General features: G+C 43.0%; 1 protein-coding gene across 3 annotated transcripts in view; it reads left to right on the top strand.

The window, feature by feature from the left end:
• LOC137371882 (contactin-associated protein-like 5) overlaps positions 1-21,669 on the top strand; it is a 761,481-nt gene that overhangs the window by 577,673 nt on the left and 162,139 nt on the right. For all 3 annotated transcript variants that reach the window (XM_068034863.1, XM_068034865.1, XM_068034866.1), the window contains 2 exons: positions 2,352-2,591; positions 20,268-20,492. In XM_068034863.1, the coding sequence (XP_067890964.1) occupies positions 2,352-2,591; positions 20,268-20,492 (465 nt within the window). The remainder of the gene's footprint in view (positions 1-2,351; positions 2,592-20,267; positions 20,493-21,669) is intronic.

The raw sequence follows: 21,669 nt of genomic DNA, 5'->3' as shown, positions 1-21,669 counted from the left end.
AGTTTATGGCACAGAAAGAGGCCACTTGGCCCATCGTATCTGTTTCGGCCAAAAAACAAGCCACCCAGTCTAATACCACCTTCCAACATTTTGTCCATAACCCTGCAGGTTACAGCACTTGAGGTGCGTATCCAGGCACCTTTTAAATGAGTTGAGGGTATTTGCCTCTACTACTCTTTCAGGCAGTGAGTTCCAGACCCCCACTACCCTCTGGGTGAAAAAATATTCTGCCTGTCTGTATACTGTAGGACATATATTTAAAGAAATGGAAATCTATGGTGCAACCCACCATGGCTAGACTGACTGCCTACAATGGTTCTCCAATCAAGTACATTAGAACGATAACCTTACAGTGCAGCAATGGGAGCTCCGAATGGCTACTACAAATGTTTTATATTGTAGACACAATTTGACCAGCTGTTGCAGGACTCCCAGAAGGCCAGGATTTACAAATTGTCATGATACGTGAAGTCAGTAACACATCGAAGATGGTAGGAAATATTCTGGTTGAGTGTATTGTGTCAGTCCATGTAAAGGGTGACACAAAGGCTGGGAGTCTTGACAGGAATAGGTGATATGACTGGGTGCCTCTCCTCAGGCTTCAGCTCATTGCAGCAAATACCCGGAGGCCAGAGGGGTTGCTGATGATTAGTGATTTTTAAGCTTTCTAAACAAGGGAAGGTGAAGGCATCATATCACAGGCAAAAATGACCAGAATTAGCTTGATTTACAAGTAAAGCAGAAGGTCAGAGTCCTCAATCATGTGTTGGGATGTTGGTATCCTGCAAAGGTAGTGAGGATATGTGACCAGCCCGGATCATATGAAGACCAGACACCCAATGGTGCGATTCTCAGATGGAACAGAAGTCAACTCAGAGAGCTGTATGACAACACCACATGTGACAGCCCTATGGCATCACGGACACGTTCAAAGAGAAAGTCTGAAGATGAATGTATAGAGGCTACAAGCACAGAGGAAGAACATGCTGACCAGAGTCTCAGAGGAGTCGTCAAGACGAACTAGGCTCTGAAAAGCGGTTGAAAATAAGATCAGGATGAATAAGCGAACCTCCTCTATGTTTCAGAGTGTTAACCTCACTTACCTATAAATAATGTTTTGTTTTCATCGTGTACAGTTAGTCCGAACCGCAACATCATTATATGTTGTACATATGTTTTTATCTTTGGAAGAAAAAGGAGATGTTGTGGGACCACCTTAAAAGAAGACCACATTAAGAAGCTGTAAGTGAATTTCACCGCTGGAAGTAATGTTGTGTCACGCATGACCAGGGAGTTGTGGGTGTAACCCTACAGAGTGAGATGTGTTTAGATGTGGCTCAATTTATTTGGCTATAACTTGTAGTCCTGTAAGTCTTACAATCATTCACTTATCAAAGGAACAAGTAATATTACATTTTCATTGGTGTTTTCAGCTGCAGCATTACACTGTACAAATTGTCAATAATGCAGCTGTCTTTACAGCTAGAGAATTTAACACAACCTGCACCATAGATTGGTGAAAGAGTGGAGTGATGGATAATACGAATTTTATTGTGATGAATGGCGAAAGGCCATTTAGCCCAGTGAATCACTTTCATCCAACAAAACCTGCACCAAAAGTGCTTGAACTTCACTCAAAATTTCTCCTTCATCCCTGAGGTAATGATCGGAAGTTGTGCACCATCAATCCAACACAGTAGTTTCCAAACTTACAAATATTAACCCACTCTCAGGGACCCCCTATCTTAAACTACAATAGATCATTTCAGCTACACATAGGAAATTAGTGCTATCCTATCACTTTTTTCTAACTGTACAGAAAAATAAACAATACGCTTGTAATTCAACCAAAAATATCAAATATGGAATTCTCGAGTCACTCTGCTGGTCATGTCCAGTATCTCTGGCCCCGGATGGATGGAAATCTGATAAACTCACAGAGCGTGTGCAATTTGAAACTGTTCTAGCTGAAACTACTCAGCCCTGACCAATTGCATTTCCATCATACACTTCATTCCATGAAGTTTCTCATCATCTACTTCTAAATTTAACCTTCTGACTGCCAATTCCATTCCACTCCAAGTATTTAGCCAACTCTTCTTCAAAAGTGTGACTTGAACTAGCATCTGTTACTCTATGGTGGGGATGGGAAAGACTCATATAGTTTCTAATCTTGCTTCAAGCGTTTAATTTTGTATCCATGGATCTCCCGTTTCACAGCCTACAAAATGCGATTTCCACCAGCCATGAGGTCACTTGTATTGTTTTAAATGTTTTCCTTTGATTTTCAAAATGTGCCATTCTGAGCTAAAAGAAAATTAGGATTCTAATTTCCATTCATTTAATTCCAGGAGGGACGGCCTCGAGACAGAAAGGATTCCTTGGATGCATTCGGGCTTTACAATTGAACGGGGTGAACCATGACCTTGAAGAACGGGCCAAAATGACCCCTGGAGTGAATCCAGGATGTCCAGGTCACTGTACTAGTTATGGTAACCTGTGCCACAATGGAGGGCAATGTATGGAGAAATACAATGGCTATTCATGTAACTGCACTCCCTCTGCTTATGATGGACCATTCTGCAAGAAAGGTAATTATGGAAGCACTTGAATTGTAATGGGGTCTCTCCATCTTAGGTTTTTGTCTCAAATATTTATACTTAACACTATATAAAAAAAAATATTGTTACAAGAAATCATATCAGTAAGTCTTTGTCTTACAACCTTCTCCATATTTCTCCCAAGACATAGTCCTTTGAATTTTTCACTTCCCATTAACCATTTTTAATTAGAAGATTCAGGTGCATGGAGTAGATGGCAAAAAGTGCAAATGTGATAAGAATTAGTTTAGCAACATGAACTAAAGATGATAAACAGTATATGCTGCATCTGAGGTAAAGTTCTCTATAACTAGCATCTTTTGGGCTGTTTATATTTCTGAATGATGTGGAACAAAATAGAAAAATCACACATGGACTCTGGATGGAATGGGTTTGATTGGTTGCATATTTGTTGCTCACTCCAGACTTCCTTATCTCATCTGCTCTCCTGCTTCTCATCTCATTAACCATTGAAGTATCAACAGCAGGAGCTTTAGACAGACTAGACTAAATGCTAGACTTAACAGGTGGTGTTTTGTATGGACTGAATACCTACTGCTTTTCACTCGCAATATACATCATTAAATAGATAATATATTCTTACAGGCAAACACAACAACCAATTTGCACAGCAAGGCCCCAGAAACTGCAATGAGATAAATGACCAGATATTTTGTTTTATTGGTGTAGGTTGAGGGATAAATGCTGGCCAGCGCACCGGAGAACTCTTCTGCTCTTCCCTCAATTGTGTTTTGGGATATTTTACCTCCAATTAAGAGGGCACACAGGACCTCTGCTTAATATCTCACCAAAAGTTGACACCTTTAACAATGCAATACTCCTTGTATTGTTTGTCCAAGCTATCACCTTCTGATATTTCAGTCCCTTTTTGACAGCGTGCCAGAAGCAGTATTGTCTTTGACGTCCTGATTGCTCTACCCTGTCCAATCCATGCAAAACTAATGCCACAAGATTCTGCCACTTGTGAAGACAAGGGATCCCAACATCATGATCCATCCCCATCCCAATCCTAAGCACTGCAGTCCACCAACACCTCAATTTAAAAACCCTCATCCTCATGTACAAACCCCTCCATGGCCCTTCTCCGCCTTATTTCTGTATATCCACAGTCAAAGAAGTAAGACATGCCTTAACATAAGAGAAAGAGCTGCTTAGAGGAAGAGGTTGGAGAGGGAATTCCAGAGTTTATGACCTAGGCAGCTGAAGACACGGCCGGCAATGGTAGAGTGATAAAAATCAGGAATGTGCAAGAAGCCAGAACTGGAGAAATGCTAAGACTTCCCAGAGGGTTGAGTGCCTGGAGGAGGTTACAGAGATAGGGAGGGGTGAGGCCAAGCAAGAATTTGAAAACAAGGGTGAAAATGTTAAAATCAACATGTTGCTGGACTGGGAGCCTATGTAGGTCATCAAGCACAGGGATGATCGGCATCATAACATTTTGAACATACTCTATTTTGAATATGCTCCTTTTTAAAATGTGCTCCTTTAGAAGGCATTTCTTTTCAAAGAGGTTTCTTTTAAACTACATCTCTCGATAAACCTGTAATAATGATTTCACAAGCTTTAATGTGGTGTGATCAACACATTAAGGAAATAGAGTTAATGATAATTGTTGCTACAAAACATGACAAAATAATAACTTGCCTTTCCACACAAGATTGAAACAGAACAGAGTGTGGGAATGAATTCTTCCTGTGTTCACGCACATGGTGATCTTACTGCTGAAACATTCTTCTATTTGATATTTCTAGCAACAATTATCATTAACTCTATTTCCTTAATGTGTTGATCACACCACATTAAAGCTTGTGAAATCATTATTACAGGTTTATCGAGAGAAGCAATCTTCAAATAATTACTGGGAAATCATAAATCAAGCATCTAAAAATGAATTAAGTGTTGTGGTAACATCTTTCTGGCTCCAAGAAGCTTATTTTAAGAAAAGAATAGAATGAGTCTTGCTTTAAAGCTTTACTGGTTTAGATTATATATTTATTCTTTAGAAGGGTCTTAAATGCGCACAAGTTCTCGTTGGATGTAACAATTGCTCTGTAATTATTTGAAAACAGATGCTGAATAAAAAGTAATAAAGAGACCTTATGGTTATTGCAGATGCTGCAGGCATAGAAATACAGATTTGGGACTGGATTTTGAAAGGGCCGTGGGGCTGGGACCTCGTGCAGATGCAATTTAAAATTCACGGTCCTGGAGGTCGGCTCTGGAACCTGAAGCCTCCAGGACAGTCCACAATTTTATTGTGAGGGCAGGAGGGAGGGAATAGGAAAGCTGCTCACTCCAATTAAGGGGCCTTTAAGCTCCTTTAAGAGCTTGTTAAGGGGGTGGGGGTGACTGCACCGCGACTTTCAAAGAGCAATTCGGCGAGCCCGACCAGTCAGTTGCATGATAGTGAACAGCTATCGGGCTTGCAACGAACAGGGGAATAACTTTGTTGTATGAGGAAGAATTTCTTTTTGGACCATTGGGATCTTGTGCTGGGCCCAGTGCAGGGCATTTTTTTTTCATTATGGAACTGCTGCCTCACCTGTTCATTCTGCTGGCCCTCTGAGGAGCTGCCTGCTGTCCTTGACAAGGCCGTGACAGGCCACATTATGGCTTCTGCTTGCCTTTGCCTCTGGTGCCAAGCAGGCTGCTCCTGCAGAAGCTCAGTGACACTAATTGGGTGCTGATCTCACCCCTCTTGCCCAATTAGGGCATTACCATTTGAAGATCGCGTCGCAAGGGTGAGACAACTAAGGCATTGTGGCGGGACTCAGTAATAATCCAGGCGTCAGGTTCCCAACCCCGTTTTGAAAATCCAGCCGATGGTGTTTTGGAAAGCTTTTTATTCGATAGTACAATGTAGAAGAGTTGAACTTATGTTACATAGTAGGTGTCAATTTCTTTCAGAATGGGTACAAAATAGAAGCTGCAGATTTCTCTGTTTTTGAAAGGGTTCTTTTACGTCCGCCCCCAGTCCAGAGACTTGAGAACATAATCTAGGCTGGCACTCCAGTGCAGTATTGAGGGAGCACTGCGCTACATTGGAGGTTCCGTCTTTCAGATGAGAGGTTAGTCCAAGGTACTGTCTGTTCTCTCAGCTGTATGTAGAAGATCCCACATCACTATTTTAAGAAGTGCAGGAGCATTCTCTTGGTGTCCTAGCCAACATTTATCCCTCAACCTGTACTGTGTCTACAAGAGCAGGTCAGAGGCTGGGAAATCTGCGGCGAGTAACCCACTTCCTGACTCCTCAAAGCCCATCCACCAGCTACAAAGCACGTCAGGAGTGTGATGGAATACTCTCCACTTGCCTGGATGAGTGCGGCTCCAACAACACTCAACAGGCTCGACGCCATCCAGGAGTTCTGAAGAAGGGTCACTGATCTGAAACGTTAACTCTGCTTCTCTCTCCACAGATGCTGCCAGACCTGCTGAGTATTTCCAGCATTTCTTGTTTTTATACCATCCAGGACAATGCAGGCTACTGGATTGGCACCCCATCCAGTGCCTTCACATTCACTCCCACCACCATCGACGCACAGTGGCAGCAGTGTGTACCAAATACAAGATGCACTGCAGCAAAGCATCAAGGCTCCTTCGACAGCACCTTTCAAACTCACAACCTCTACCACTTAGAAGGACAAGGGCAGCAGATGCATGGGAGCACCACCACCTGCGAGTTCCCCTCCAAGCCACACACCATCCTGGCTTGGAAATATATCACTGTTCAAAGAACAAAGAACAAAGAAAATTACAGCACAGGAACAGGCCCTTCGGCCCTCCAAGCCTGCGCCGATCCAGATCCTCTATCTAAACCTATTTTAGGGTTTTTTCTAAGCCTATTTTCTAAGGGTCTGTATCTCTTTGCTTCCTGCCCATTCATGTATCTGTCTAGATACATCTTAAAAGACGCTATCATGCCCGCGTCTACCACCTCCGCTGGCAACGCGTTCCAGGCACTCAGCACCCTCTGCGTAAAGAACTTTCCACGCATATCCCCCCTAAACTTTTCCCCTCTCACTTTGAACTCGTGACCCCGAGTAATTGAATGCCCCACTCTGGGAAAAAGCTTCTTGCTATCCACCCTGTCTATACCTCTCATGATTTTGTACACCTCAATCAGGTCCCCACTCAACCTCCGTCTTTCTAATGAAAATAATCCTAATCTACTCAACCTCTCTTCATAGCTAGTGCCCTCCATACCAGGCAACATCCTGGTGAACCTCCTCTGCACCCTCTCCAAAGCATCCACATCCTTTTGGTAATGTGGCGACCAGAACTGCACGCAGTATTCCAAATGTGGCCGAACCAAAGTCTTATACAACTGTAACATAACCTGCCAACTCTTGTACTCAATACCCCATCCGATGAAGGAAAGCATGCAGTATGCCTTCTTGACCACTCTATTGACCTGCGTTGCCACCTTCAGGGAACAATGGACCTGAACACCCAAATCTCTCTGTACATCAATTTTCCCCAGGACTTTTCCACTTACTGTACAGTTCACTCTTGAATTGGATCTTCCAAAATGCATCACCTCGCATTTGCCCTGATTGAACTCCATCTGCCATTTCTCTGCCCAACTCTCCAATCTATCTATATTCTGCTGTATTCTCTGACAGTCCCCTTCACTATCTGCTACTCCACCAATCTTAGTGTTGTCTGCAAACTTGCTGATCAGACCACCTATATTTTCCTCCAAATCATTTATGTATATCACAAACAACAGTGGTCCCAGCACGGATCCCTGTGGAACACCACTGGTCACACATCTCCATTTTGAGAAACTCCCTTCCACTACTACTCTCTGTCTCCTGTTGCCCAGCCAGTTCTTTATCCATCTAGCTAGTACACCCTGGACCCCATGCGACTTCACTTTCTCCATCAGCCTACCATGGGGAACCTTATCAAACGCCTTACTGAAGTCCATGTATATGACATCTACAGCCCTTCCCTCATCAATCAACTTTGTCACTTCCTCAAAGAATTCTATTAAGTTGGTAAGACATGACCTTCCCTGCACAAAACCATGTTGTTTATCACTGATAAGCCCATTTTCTTCCAAATGGGAATAGATCCTATCCCTCAGTATCTTCTCCAGCAGCTTCCCTACCACTGACATCAGGCTCACCGGTCTATAATTACCTGGATTTTCCCTGCTACTCTTCTTAAACAAGGGGACAACATTAGCAATTCTCCAGTCCTCCGGGACCTCACCCGTGTTTAAGGATGCTGCAAAGATATCTGTTAAGGCCCCAGCTATTTCCTCTCTCGCTTCCCTCATTAACCTGGGATAGATCCCATCCGGACCTGGGGACTTGTCCACCTTAATGCCTTTTAGAATACCCAACACTTCCTCCCTCCTTATGCCGACTTGACCTAGAGTAATCAAACATCTGTCCCTAACCTCAACATCCGTCATGTCCCTCTCCTCGGTGAATACCGATGCAAAGTACTCGTTTAGAATCTCACCCATTTTCTCTGACTACACGCATAACTTTCCTCCTTTGTCCTTGAGTGGGCCAATCCTTTCTCTAGTTACCCTCTTGCTCCTTATATATGAATAAAAGGCTTTGGGATTTTCCTTAACCCTGTTTGCTAAAGATATTTCATGACCCCTTTTAGCCCTCTTGATTCCTCGTTTTAGATTGGTCCTACATTCCCTATATTCTTTCAAAGCTTCGTCTTTCTTCAGCCTCCTAGACCTTATGTATGCTTCCTTTTTCCTCTTAGCTAGTCTCACAATTTCACCTGTCATCCATGGTTCCCTAATCTTGCCATTTCTATCCCTCATTTTCACAGGAACATGTCTCTCCTGCACGCTAATCAACCTCTCTTTAAAAGCCTCCCACATATTAAATGTGGATTTATCTTCAAACAGCTGCTCCCAATCTACATTCCCCAGCTCCTGTCGAATTTTGGTATCGTTGGCCTTCCCCCAATTTAGCACTCTCCCTTTAGGACCATTCTCGTCTTTGTCCATGAGTATTCTAAAACTTCCGGAATTGTGATCACTCTTCCCAAAGTAGTCCCCTACTGAAACTTCAACCACCTGGCCGGGCTCATTCCCCAACACCAGGTCCAGTATGGCCCCTTCCCGAGTTGGACTATTTACATACTGCTCTAGAAAACCCTCCTGGTTGCTGGTTCTGGAACTCACTTCCTAACAGCATTGTGGGTGTACCCGCACCAGATGGACTGCAGCGCTTCAAGAAGGTAGGTCATCACCACCTTCTCAAGGGTAATTCGAGATGGGCAACAAATGCTGGCCAAGCCAGCAACGCTCACATCCCATGAAAGAATTTTTAAAAAAGCACTAAAAACAGATTGGTTATTTATCTCTTTGCAGTTTATGGCACCTCATTTAGTGCAAATTGGCTGCTCCATTTGCCTACATTACAATAGCTTCTGCACTTCAAGGGTACTACACTAACTGTAAAGAGTTTTGGAATGTCCTGAGAATGTGCAATGCACCATATATTTGCTGGTTCCTCTTCTGTTGTTGTCTTTGATATAACAAGTGCTCTCTCTGCTGAAGATTTAAGACCCTCTCTCAGCCCAATGCTGTTCTTGTTTCAAGACACCAGCAAGCTATGCAAGAGTGACCATAAACAGCTGTCTCTCCATTTTTCTTTGTACTCTTGTCTTTGCTTATTGCCTTCCAACGTGGCACTGGGGAGAATAGAACTCACTATGTGTGCATTGAATAGTCCATATGTGTACATAAACTGGTATCCTACAAGTACAGGACACAGCTCACCAGAGGATCAATGCAGTATTTCACCATTCAGACATACCTCTATTCCAAAGCCCATAACTTAAGATTTTAAAAAAGGTAAATGACAAATTTAATATTTTATGAATCACACGTGCCTGAGGGCATTACTATTGTTGACAATGCAGTATGCTGTCACTGGCCAAAATTCTTGTATCCGTTTAGTGCAGATATGAGCTTAATCCGGGCAGAATGAAATGAAATTGTGCAAAAAAACCACAGATCTTTAAGCGCGATTTGTGCCCTTTACCACTTGACGCTGGAGAATCTGCCATCTTTTATAATAGTCCCTTCACCCGAAGGAATCCCCATCCATGAATGTATCCACACCCCAAAGTCGGAATGGTCAGTTTCCATCGATTGCACCCCTTTGGGGGGGCCTTTGTCACATTGTGCCCAGGTGCTCGGGGGGAGATGGTGGCGTAGTGATAATGTATTGAATTGGCTTTCCAGAAGTCCAGGTTAATGCCCTGGAGACGCAGGTTCAAATCCCACCATGGTAGCTAGTGAAATTTTTGAAAAAATGAATTCATAAAATTTGGAATTGAAAGCGAGTCGCAGTAATGGTGCCATCAAACTATCACCGATTGTCGTAAAAACTCACCTGTTTCACTAATGTTCCTTAGGTAAGGTGGGTGAGCTTGCAGCATGGGTTGGTACCTGGGATCTCGATGTTGTGGCCATTTCGGAGACATGGGTAGAGCAGGGACAGGAATGGATGTTGCAGGTTCCGGCATTTAGATGTTTCAGTAAGAACAGAGAAGATGGTAAAAGAGGGGGGGGTGTGGCATTGTTAATCAAGGAGAGTAGTACGGCGGCAGAAAGGACGTTTGAGGACTCGTCTACTGAGGTAGTATGGGCCGAGGTTAGAAACAGGAGAGGAGAGGTCACCCTGTTGGGAGTTTTCTATAGACCTCCGAATAGTTCCAGAGATGTAGAGGAAAGGATAGCGAAGATGATTCTCGACAGGAGCGAGAGTAACAGGGTAGTTGTTATGGGGGACTTTAACTTTACAAATATTGACTGGAAATACTATAGTTCGAGTACGTTAGATAGGTCAGTTTTTGTCCAGTGTGTGCAGGAGGGTTTTCTGACACAGTATGTAGACAGGCCAACCAGGGGCGATGCCACATTGGATTTGGTACTGGGTAATGAACCTGGCCAGGTGTTAGATTTAGATGTAGGTGAGCACTTTGGTGATAGTGATCACAATTTGGTTAGGTTTACCTTAGCGATGGGCAGGGACAGGTATATACCGCAGGGCAAGAATTATAGCTGGGGGAAAGGAGATTATGATGCGATTAGGCAAGATTTAGGATGCGTAGGATGGGGAAGGAAACTGCAGGGGATGGGCACAATCGAAATGTGGAGCTTATTCAAGGAGCAGCTACTGCGTGTCCTTGATAAGTATGTACCTGTCAGGCAGGGAGGAAGTTGTCGAGCGAGGGAGCCGTGGTTTACAAAAGAAGTTGAAGCGCTTGTCAAGAGGAAGAAGAAGGCTTATGTTAGGATGAGACGTGAAGGCTCAGTTAGGGCGCTTGAGAGTTACAAGCTAGCCAGGAAGGATCTAAAGGGAGAGATAAGAAGAGCGAGGAGAGGACACGAGAAGTCATTGGCGGATAGGATCAAGGAAAACCCTAAGGCTTTCTATAGGTATATCAGGAATAAAAGAATGACTAGAGTTAGATTAGGGCCAATCAAGGATAGTAGTGGGAAGTTGTGTGTGGAATCAGAGGAGATAGGGGAAGCATTAAATGAATATTTTTTGTCATTATTTACAGTAGAGAAAGAAAATGTTGTCGAGGAGAATACTGAGATACAGACTACTAGGCTAGATGGGATTGAGGTTCACAAGGAGGAGGTGTTAGCAATTTTGGAAAGTGTGAAAATAGATAAGTCCCCTGGGCCAGATGGGATTTATCCTAGGATTCTCTGGGAAGCCAGGGAGGAGATTGCAGAGCCTTTGTCCTTGATCTTTATGTCGTCATTGTCGACAGGAATAGTGCCGGAAGACTGGAGGATAGCAAATGTTGTCCCCTTGTTCAAGAAGGGGAGTAGAGACAGCCCTGGTAATTATAGACCTGTGTGCCTTACTTCGGTTGTGGGTAAAATGTTGGAAAAGGTTATAAGAGATAGGATTTATAATCATCTTGAAAAGAATAAGTTCATTAGCGATAGTCAGCACGGTTTTGTGAAGGGTAGGTCGTGCCTCACAAACCTTATTGAGTTTTTTGGGAAGGTGACCAAACAGGTGGATGAGGGTAAAGCCGTGGATGTGGTGTATTTGGATTTCAGTAAGGCGTTTGATAAGGTTCCCCACGGTAGGCTATTGCAGAAAATACGGAAGTATGGGATTGAAGGTGATTTAGTGCCTTGGATCAGAAATTGGCTAGCTGAAAGAAGGCAGAGGGTGGTGGTTGATGGCAAATGTTCATCCTGGAGTTTAGTTACTAGTGGTGTACCGCAAGGATCTGTTTTGGGGCCACTGCTGTTTGTCATTTTTATAAATGACCTGGATGAGGGTGTAGAAGGGTGGGTTCGTAAATTTGCGGATGACACGAAGGTCGGTGGAGTTGTGGATAGTGCCGAAGGATGTTGTAGGTTGCAGAGGGACATAGATAGGCTGCAGAGCTGGGCTGAGAGATGGCAAATGGAGTTTAATGCGGAGAAGTCTGAGGTGATTCATTTTGGAAGGAGTAACAGGAATGCAGAGTACTGGGCTAATGTGAAGATTCTTGGTAGTGTAGATGAGCAGAGAGATCTTGGTGTCCAGGTACATAAATCCCTGAAAGTTGCCACCCAGGTTAATAGGGCTGTTAAGAAGGCATATGGTGTGTTAGCTCTTATTAGTAGGGGGATCGAGTTTCGGAGCCACGAGGTCATGCTGCAGCTGTACAAAACTCTGGTGCGGCCGCACCTGGAGTATTGCGTGCAGTTCTGGTCACCGCATTATAGGAAGGATGTGGAAACTTTGGAAAGGGTGCAGAGGAGATTTACTAGGATGTTGCCTGGTATGGAGGGAAGGTCTTACGAGGAAAGGCTGAGGGACTTGAGGTTGTTTTCGTTAGAGAGAAGGAGGAGGAGAGGTGACTTAATAGAGACATATAAGATAATCAGAGGGTTAGATAGGGTGGATAGTGAGAGTCTTTTTCCTCGGATGGTGATGGCAAACACGAGGGGACATAGCTTTAAGTTGAGGGGTGATAGATATAGGACAGATGGCAGAGGTAGTTTTTTTACTCAGAGAGTAGTAGGGGCATGGAACGCCCTGCCTGCAACAGTAGTAGACTCGCCAACTTTCAGGGCATTTAAGTGGTCATTGAATAGACATATGGATGAAAATGGAATAGTGTAGGTCAGATGATTTCACAGGTCGGCGCAACATCGAGGGCCGAAGGGCCTGTACTGCGCTGTAATGTTCTATGTTCTATGTTCAGAAATTTGCTGTCTTTACCTGATCTGGCCTACAAATTTGTTGGACAAATTGTTGGAGCTGCATGCTGACAAGTTCCCAGGTCCTGATGGACTTAATCCTAGGGTCTTAAAAGAAGTGGCTAGTGAGATGGTTGATGCATTGGTTTTGATTTTCCAAAATTCCCCAGATTCGGGGAAGGTTCCATTAGATTGGAAAATAGCAACTGTAACTCCTTTATTCAAAAAGGGAGGGAGATAGAAATCAGGAAACTACAGGCCAGTTAGCTTAATATCTGTCATAGGGAAAATGTTAGAAGCTATTCTGAGAGATATTATAGCAGGGCATTGAAAAAAAATCAAGGTAATCAGGCCAAGTCAGCATAGTTTTGTGAAAGGGAAATCATGTTTAACCAACTTATTGGAGTTGTTTGAAGAAGTAACATGTGCTGTGGATAAAGGGGAACAGGTGGATGTACTATACTTAGATTTCAGAAAGCACTTGATAAGGTGCCACATTATTGTGGTTATTGTGGAAAATAAAAGCTCATGGTGTAGGGCGTAACCTTTTGGCATGGATAGAAGATTGGCTAGCTAGCAGGAAACAGAGAGTAGGCATAAATGGGCTATTTTCTGGTTGGCAAGATGTAGCAAGTGGTGGGTCACAGGGATCAGTGGTGGGACCTCAACTTTTTACAATTCATATAAATGACTTAGATGAAAGGATCAAAGGTATAGTTGCTAGATTTGCTGATGACACATAGGTAGGAAAGTAAGTTGTAAAGAGGACATAAGGGGCTACAAAGGTATATAGATAGGTTAAGTGAGTGGGAAAAGATCTGGCAAATGAAGTATAATGTGGGAAAATGTGAAATTGTCCATTTTGGCAGGAAGAATAAAAAAGAAGCATATTATCTAAATGGTGAGAGTTTGCAGAGCTCTGAGACGCAGAGGGATCTGGGTGTTATAGTGCATGAATCTCAAAAGGTTCGTATGCAGGTACAACAATTAATTAGGAAAGTTAATAGAATGTTATCATTTATTATCAGGGGAATTGAATGTCAGGGGCAGCACAGTGGCGCAGTGGTTTGCACCGCAGCCTCACAGCTCCAGTGACCCGGGTTCGGTTCTGGGTACTGCCTGAGCGGAGTTTGTAAGTTCTCCCTGTGACTGCTTGGGTTTCCGCTGGGTGCTCCGGTTTCCTCCCACAGCCAAAGACTTGCAGGTTGATAGGTAAATTGGCCATTGTAAATTGCCCCTAATGTAGCTAAGTGGTAGGAGAATGGTGGGGATGTGGTCGGGAATATGGGATTAATGTAGGATTAGTATAAATGGGTGGTTGTTGGTTGGCACAGACTCGGTGGGCCAAGTGCTGTATGACTCTCTCTATGTCTATGAATACAAAAGTAGGGAAGTTATGCTTCAGCTATACAGGGGATTGGTGAGACCACATCTGGAGTACTGTGTACTTAAGGAAGGATGTCAATGGATTGGAAACAGTTCAGAGAAGGTTTACTAGACTAATACCTGGAATGGATGGGTTGGCTTATGAGGAAAGGTTGGACAGGCTAGGCTTTTATCAACTCAAGTTTAGAAGAGTAAGAGGTGACTTGATTGAAACATATAAGACTCTGAGGGATCTTGACAGGGTGGATGTGGAAAGGATGTTTCCTCTTGCAGGAGAATCTAGAACTAGGGGTCATTGTTTAAAAATAAGCGGTTGCCCATTTAAGACAGAGATGAGGAGAAATTTTTTTCTCAGAGGGCGGTGGAAGCAGAGTCTTTAAATATTTTTAAGGCAGAGATAGATAGATTCTTGATAAGAAAGGGGGTAAAAGGTTGTTGGGGGCAGGCGGGAATGTGGAGATGATGTTACAATCAGATCAGCCACGATCTTTATTGAATGGCAGACTAGGCTCGAAGGACCGAGTGTCCTACTCCTACTCCTAATTCGTATGTACATGTGACTACAGACCTACAGAAACGTGGTTGACTGTTAAATGCCCTCACAAGCCACACAGTTGTCAAGGGCAATTAGGGATGGCAACAAATGCTGGCCTTGCCAGTGATGCCCACATCCCATGAAATAATTTTTTTAAAAAGGCATCCACGGTCACCTGAATCCAGCATTAATAACCTGACCAACAAATAATTACAATAATTGAAAAGTAAAACCAAGAACATTATATCATCCAATTGATGTGCCATGCTCTTCTCTGCTGCAGATTAATGAATTTTTAAAAAGCTGTGGAATAACTAATTTCCTGGCAATCCCGCGGCTCTTTGTGCTGCTAGAGGTTTCCCTATTCCAGTCACAAATTGATTTACAATGGATCGTACCACTTGATGGCACTGGTTCATGGGAGATATTATGTTGGGCCATGTGCTAATGAGTTTGTGTGGAAGCTTCATTGGAACGTCACCTCTGCTAATAGTGCCTGGAGCAGAAAGAAGAGACCTTTAGAGCATGCTGTCCAAAATTGAGTCTTGGTATCAGTTTGGAATGATAAAACACTGAAGTAACATGAAGAAGCAACTAATGTTCAATAGTCATTTAGTAGTACAGAACTTGAGTATTGCTGAAAATAGAGTCATGTTGTTGAAGCTTTTTGTCTTGCACTCATCAGGAAAATTCACAAGAATAACCAATGTAAGGGAAAACAACAACTTATACTGCATGAGAAGAGTGTAATTATTAGCACAAATGAGTAATGTGATATATGAATTGTAATACCAGTGTGATGTTAGGTATATAGGCTGTACTTCCCAAAGACTGGAGGATCGTATTGAACAACATGTCCTTTCTGCTGTTCACAACAGGCAAGGCACGGGCTGTACCCAACCAGCCCATGCTTGCAAAACTCAAAACACAGTGTCCAACATTAGATGTGATTCCGCGATTGGACAACATTTGCCAAATAATCCACAGTGTGCTAAGAATTACGGTGACAACCAATTTAACATTGTCAGTAGGGCTCGCAGTGTGGCACATTTGCACATACTGGAAGCTACATATATTAATACACAAGGCCCTATTCTTTTCAGACAGAAAGAATATGTACAAACATTGCGCCCGTTTCAGCTGAACAAAATAAGTGACATCCATTCACTGGTTCATTCCTCAGGACAATGCCTTGACCAATCCGAGTCAAGCTGCCTGGTATAAATTTCAAACAAAGCTTGTCAGTTAACTGTCTGTCACCATAAACTGGTGCATTCTCCATGGTAACGCCTCTGCCAATCAGAGTTCACTTGCCAACCAATCAGCATTCTCTTCTCATGCAGTATAAGTTGTCGTTTTCCCTTACATTGGTTATTCTTGTGGATTGTCCTGATGAGTGCAAGACGAAAAGCTTCAACAACATGTCTCTATTTACAGCAATATCATTCAGTAATTGAGGACTGTGTGGTAAGAAGGTTCTGGATGAGCAGTACGTGTAGGGGTAAAGATCGATACCCTCCCAAGCTAATAAAGATATGTAATGAAGGAGGTTTCTTCCGACACGTACTGTGGCCTCCCTGGCCTCCCCCCTCACCCCTCCCTATCTCTGTACATGCTTCCAGCTCTATAAATCTCTGCGTTTCTCCAGTTCTGGCCTCCTGCTCTTCCCCTATTTTCATCACTCCACGATTGGCAGCTGTGCTTTCAGCTGCCTCAGCCCCAAGAACTGGAATTCCCTCACTAAATCTCTCCCCCTCTACCTCTCTCTCCTCCTTTAATACGCTGCTTAAACCTAACCTTTTAACCCAATTTTTAGGCTCCTGGCCTAATGTCTCATTATGTGTCTCGGTGTCAAATTTGCTTTGATAAGGCTCTTGTGAAGTGCCTTGGGATGTTTTCCTGCATTAAAGGAGCTATATAAAGTTGTTGTTGTATAGACTGTAAGTCAAAGTTGTAGACCTCCTCACTGCAGCCTCTTTATAACAAGAATATACAGCATTATACTTTTATATAGATTTAATAGGCAGTCGCACCTGTCGACCTGGGAAACTGCATAAGAGCAGTCAAAAACCTATCATTCAGCAAGACCATTATTTAAGAGCTTGCGCTGCTTCTCACTTATGTGTAGATTAAGTTCAAACATGTACAAGTAAAACCTTGGCTTGAAGGATGTTGACACAGCTGGCAGTGCTTTCTACTTCGACTCAAAAGACATTGTTCCGTGCTTATTCGTGGACAACATAATTAAAGCGAGCACACATTGCTGATTTAGCATTGAACAAATTATGCAGCAAATGCTATAATCTGAGAATGATGATTTTATTTTAATCAGTGCACCTTAAAGAGCACGTAAGCACAGCTGTTTCTGCCAAAATACATGGAGTACTTAAGGCTCTGTAACCAGCAACCTGAACTTTCTGCAAATAAAAAAGAAAGACTTGCATTTATATTATGCCAATCACAACCTCAGGGCACCCCAAAGCTCAGACAATGAAGTACAGTCACTGTTATAATGTAGGAAATGCAGCAGCCAATTTGTGCACAGCAAGCTCCCACAAACAACAATGTGAAAATGTCCAGAGAATCTGCTTTTGTGATGTTGATTGAGGGATAAATAACTCCCCTGTTCTTCTTCAAAATAGTGTCATGTTATCAATTACATCACCTAAGAGAACAGTCAGGGCCTCAGCTTAATGTTGCATCCGAAAGACAGCAGTGCCGACAGTGTAGCACTCCCTCAGTACTGAACGGACTCAATTTTGTGCTCAAGTCCTGGAGTGGAACATGAACCTTCTAACTTTGGAGGCAAGAGGGCTATCAACCAAGCCTCAGCTGATGGGCGTTTTAAGTGTTGGGAACTGCAGCAACATCTTATAGCAATGATCAAACAGTATCAGCAAAGAATTGTAATGGTTTACATTTTCCCTTTGAAGACGCAGCTTTTCCTAATATTTATCATCAAATATTGAGCTAATACATTAAAATATAGCAGATGAAAATCCTCAATTTTCATTTTCAATATAACCTATGGTTGTTCAAAATAGCAACTTGTGCTTTAAGGTAACTAATGGCATCATTCATCACAAACTCCCAGTGAAGCCTTGCAAGTCTCAGGGACTGAATCAGTACTGAGAAAGTTACTTAGGACTCTCTTATCTTCTAATTTTGGTGATGCTTCAAGTGATAAATGGATTTGATATTGTAGATACGGAGAAGCTATTTCCTCTGTTGGGGGAAATCAGTATCTAGGCAGCTCAATCTTACAATTGCAGCTATTCTGTAATGAAATCAGGAGGCACTTTTATACACAAAGGATGGTAGAAATCTGGAACTCTCTTCCCCCAAAATGCTGTGGATATTTGGTCAATTAAAACATACCAGACTGAAATTGAAAGATTTTTATTTGGTAAGGCTATCAAAGGGTCTGGATCAAAGATGGGCAAATGGAGTTGAGATGCCTCAGCCATGATCTAATTGAGTGGAAGGACAGGGTCGAGGGATTGAATGATCTGATATTCCTATATTCCTAAGATTGAACAAACAGCCTAATAGCTCATCTATAAATCACAGTAGTTACTTTCCATCGTGTTGTCCTTCTTTCAAAGTACTGTTTCATTTCAGTGTTCTAGTGAATGGGTCACTATGCATCTCGAATTGAATACAAACAAAATCCGAACAGCATGCAAACAATATGAACCTCCTTTCCCTCATTCATTAAAATGAACATTGGGAAATTTGTGTTTGGAGAATTTCACATCATTTTTTAATTCATTCGTGGGATGTAGGCGTCGCTGGCAAGACCACCATCTATTGCCCATCCCTATGTGCCCTTGTTGAAGAGGTGGTGGTCCACCTTCTTGAACCGCTGCAGTCTTGGAGACGGTGGTGTTCCCATATGTGTGCTACTCTTGTCCCTCTAGGTTGTACAGATTGTGGGTTTGCAAGGTGCTTTCAAAGGAGTCTTTGATCATGGGATGGGGATTTGGAGATGGTGGGAGGACAGAGAGAAGTGTTGGGGGCATTGGGGGAAGAGGAGTGGAGGGAAAGGTTCAAGACCATCAATAATAAGACGGATGCTTCTCACCAGGCATCCACATATGAAAGGGTTGGATTTTGCACTGGAGCTGGGCTCCTGACACCAGGCTGAAAAGGCTGGGGGGAGTTCCACCTCTGCATTTTCTCAGCTCCCTGGAGCGATCCTTCGGTCTTTTTGTGTCAAGGTTTTTAGGAGGCAGGACCCCCATCCTTTTAAAGACTTTGAAGGGACAGGGATCCTGCCTCCAAGATGTTCTGGCCAATCAGAGGGCTGACAGCTCAGCAGTATGAGTAGTGCCACCATCCAGGACAAAGCAGCTCGCTTGATTGGCACCCAATACACAAACATTCATTCCCTCCACCACCAACGCACAGTAGCAGCAGTGTGTACTATCTACAAGATGCACTGCAGCAATTCATCAAGACTCCTTAGACAGCACCTTCCAATCCCGCAACCTCTACCACCTAGAAGGACAAGGGCAGCAAATGCATGGGGACGCCACCACCTACAAGTTCCCCTCCAGGCCACACACCATCCTGTCTTGGAACTGTATCACTGTTCCTTCACTGTCACTGAGTCAGAATCCTGGAACTACCTTCCTAACAGCACTGTGGGTGTACCTACCCCACATGGTCTGCAGCGGTTCAAGAAGCCAGCTCAACACAATCTTCTCAAGGGCAATTAGGGATGAGCTATAAATGGGGTGCCGATCAAGTGGGCTTCTTTGTCCTGGATGGTGTCAAGCTTCCTGAGTGTTGTTGGAGCTGCACTTATCCAGGCAAGTATTTCATCACACTCCTGACTTGTGCCTTGGGGAGACAGGAGGTGGGTTACTTGCCACAGAATTCCCAGCCTCTGTCATGTTTTTGTAGCCACAATAATGGCTGGTCCAGTTCAGTTTCTGGTCAATGGTAATCCCCAGGCTACTAATGAATCAGTTGGATTTACAAACATACGAATTAGGAGCAGGAGTAGGCCACGCGACCCCTCGAGCCTGCTCCACCATTCGATAAGTTCATGGCTGAACTGATTACTCCACATTTCCACCTACCCCTGATAAACTTCCACCCCCTTGCTTATCAAGAATCTAACTACCTCTGCCTTAAAAATATTTTTACAACAATCTGACAGCTTCATGGTCACTTTTACTGATACCAGCTTTTAATTGCCAAATTTGTTTTTTAAATCGAATTCAAATTCTGAAACTTCCATGACGGAATTCAAATCACATTCTCTGGCTCTTTGGAGTACTAGTCTGGTAACATCACTACTGTACCATTAGTGATATAAAAAGGAAATTTCACTCACTGATATCAGTAATTATATTCTTTTCACACTTAAGAATCAAAATTAATGATAGGTTTTCAACAGGAATATTTGCCTCATTCAGACTAAAGGCACTGCATCGATTTTCTGAAGAGAGAGTATATAATTAAAGTGCTGTGCAGTCATATTTACACTACACAATCTCTTTCTTTACAGAAGTTTCTGCTTTCTTTGAGATTGGAACATCTTTGATATACAACTTCCAGGAGTTTTATGGGATTGCTAAGAATCTAAGTGCGCATTTATCTGCCATCTACATGGACAGGACAATTTCCACGGAGAACACTGCTTTCAGCTTCCGGACAAAACATGCCCCCAGCATCCTCCTGTATGTGGATAGCTACCATGAGGAGTACTTGGCCGTGATATTACTGCAAAATGGTAAGTTTAAACAAAACACTGCAGTTTCTTACAAACAAAATTCATTCCTGTTAAGCCTCAATCAGAATTGTACTATATAAAATATAGGATAACTAATGCCTGTGAGGTAGCATAGTGGTTATGTTACTGGATTAGCTAGGGGATGTAAGTTCAAATCCCACTATGATAGCTAGGGAATTTGCATTAAGTTAATTAAATCTGCAATTAAAATCTAAGATGAGTAAGAGTGATCATGAAACTAGTGGATTGTTGGTTCACGAATGTCCTTTAGGAAGGAAATCTGTCATCCTCTCCTGGTCTGGCCTACATGTAACTCCAGATCCACAGTAATGTGGTTGACTCTTAACTGCCCTCTGAAATGGCCTAGCAAGCCACTCGGTTGCAGTCAAGAAGGCAGTTCACTACCACCTTCTCAAGGACAGTAGGGGTGGGCAATGACACCCACATCCTGTGAAGGAATAAAAAAAATGGTCAATTCTGAAAGCTGCTGCCTCCAGACTTTGAGAAAATATTTTTGTTCTGCCTGAACCTTGTTGTCATTGAGAAGAACGGATTACAGTGACTATTTAACATTCTTGCAGAGCGGAATGCTAGGCTCTGTTGAATACAGAACCTGGAGTTGTTCAGATGGGCTTCTCTGGGGTTTAAAATATTATATGCCTGGGTTGATGGTTGGTAACTCATTAATGGCACTTGAGGAATAAAAACAAAAGGTGCTGGAAATGCTCAGCAGGTCTGCCAGCATCTGTGAAGAGAGAAGCAGAGTTAAGGTTTCAGAACTGACTGTTCTGATGAAAGCTCATTGACCTAAACATTAACTCTATTTCTCTCTCCAGAGATGCTGCCAGACCTGCTGAGTATTTCTAGCATTGTCCGTTTTTATTCCAAATTTCCAGCATCTGCAGTATCTTTCTTTTGTACTAATGATACTTAAGGGTGAGTTCTGATTTGAATGATTAGATTATGGACTGGATTTTTCAGACCTTTCGCGATCATTGGGCAGGAAAATATGGTGTACTGGTCTATGTGCAGTCAAATATATCTCAGCTCAGCTCGTCCTTCTTGAGTACACTTTTCTTCATGGAGCTCTTGGTGCAGATAGGTCACTAAATTTTGTTAATTTCTGAACCTTTGTGACGCTTTTTGTCCAATTACATATCTCTTATTGGTATTGGCC

Source organism: Heterodontus francisci, chromosome 7 (assembly GCF_036365525.1).
Source record: "Heterodontus francisci isolate sHetFra1 chromosome 7, sHetFra1.hap1, whole genome shotgun sequence".
In the NCBI taxonomy this organism is placed as follows: domain Eukaryota; kingdom Metazoa; phylum Chordata; class Chondrichthyes; order Heterodontiformes; family Heterodontidae; genus Heterodontus; species Heterodontus francisci.
Note: the sequence above shows the minus strand (reverse complement) of the source record. Positions and strands in the feature narration are given on the sequence as shown.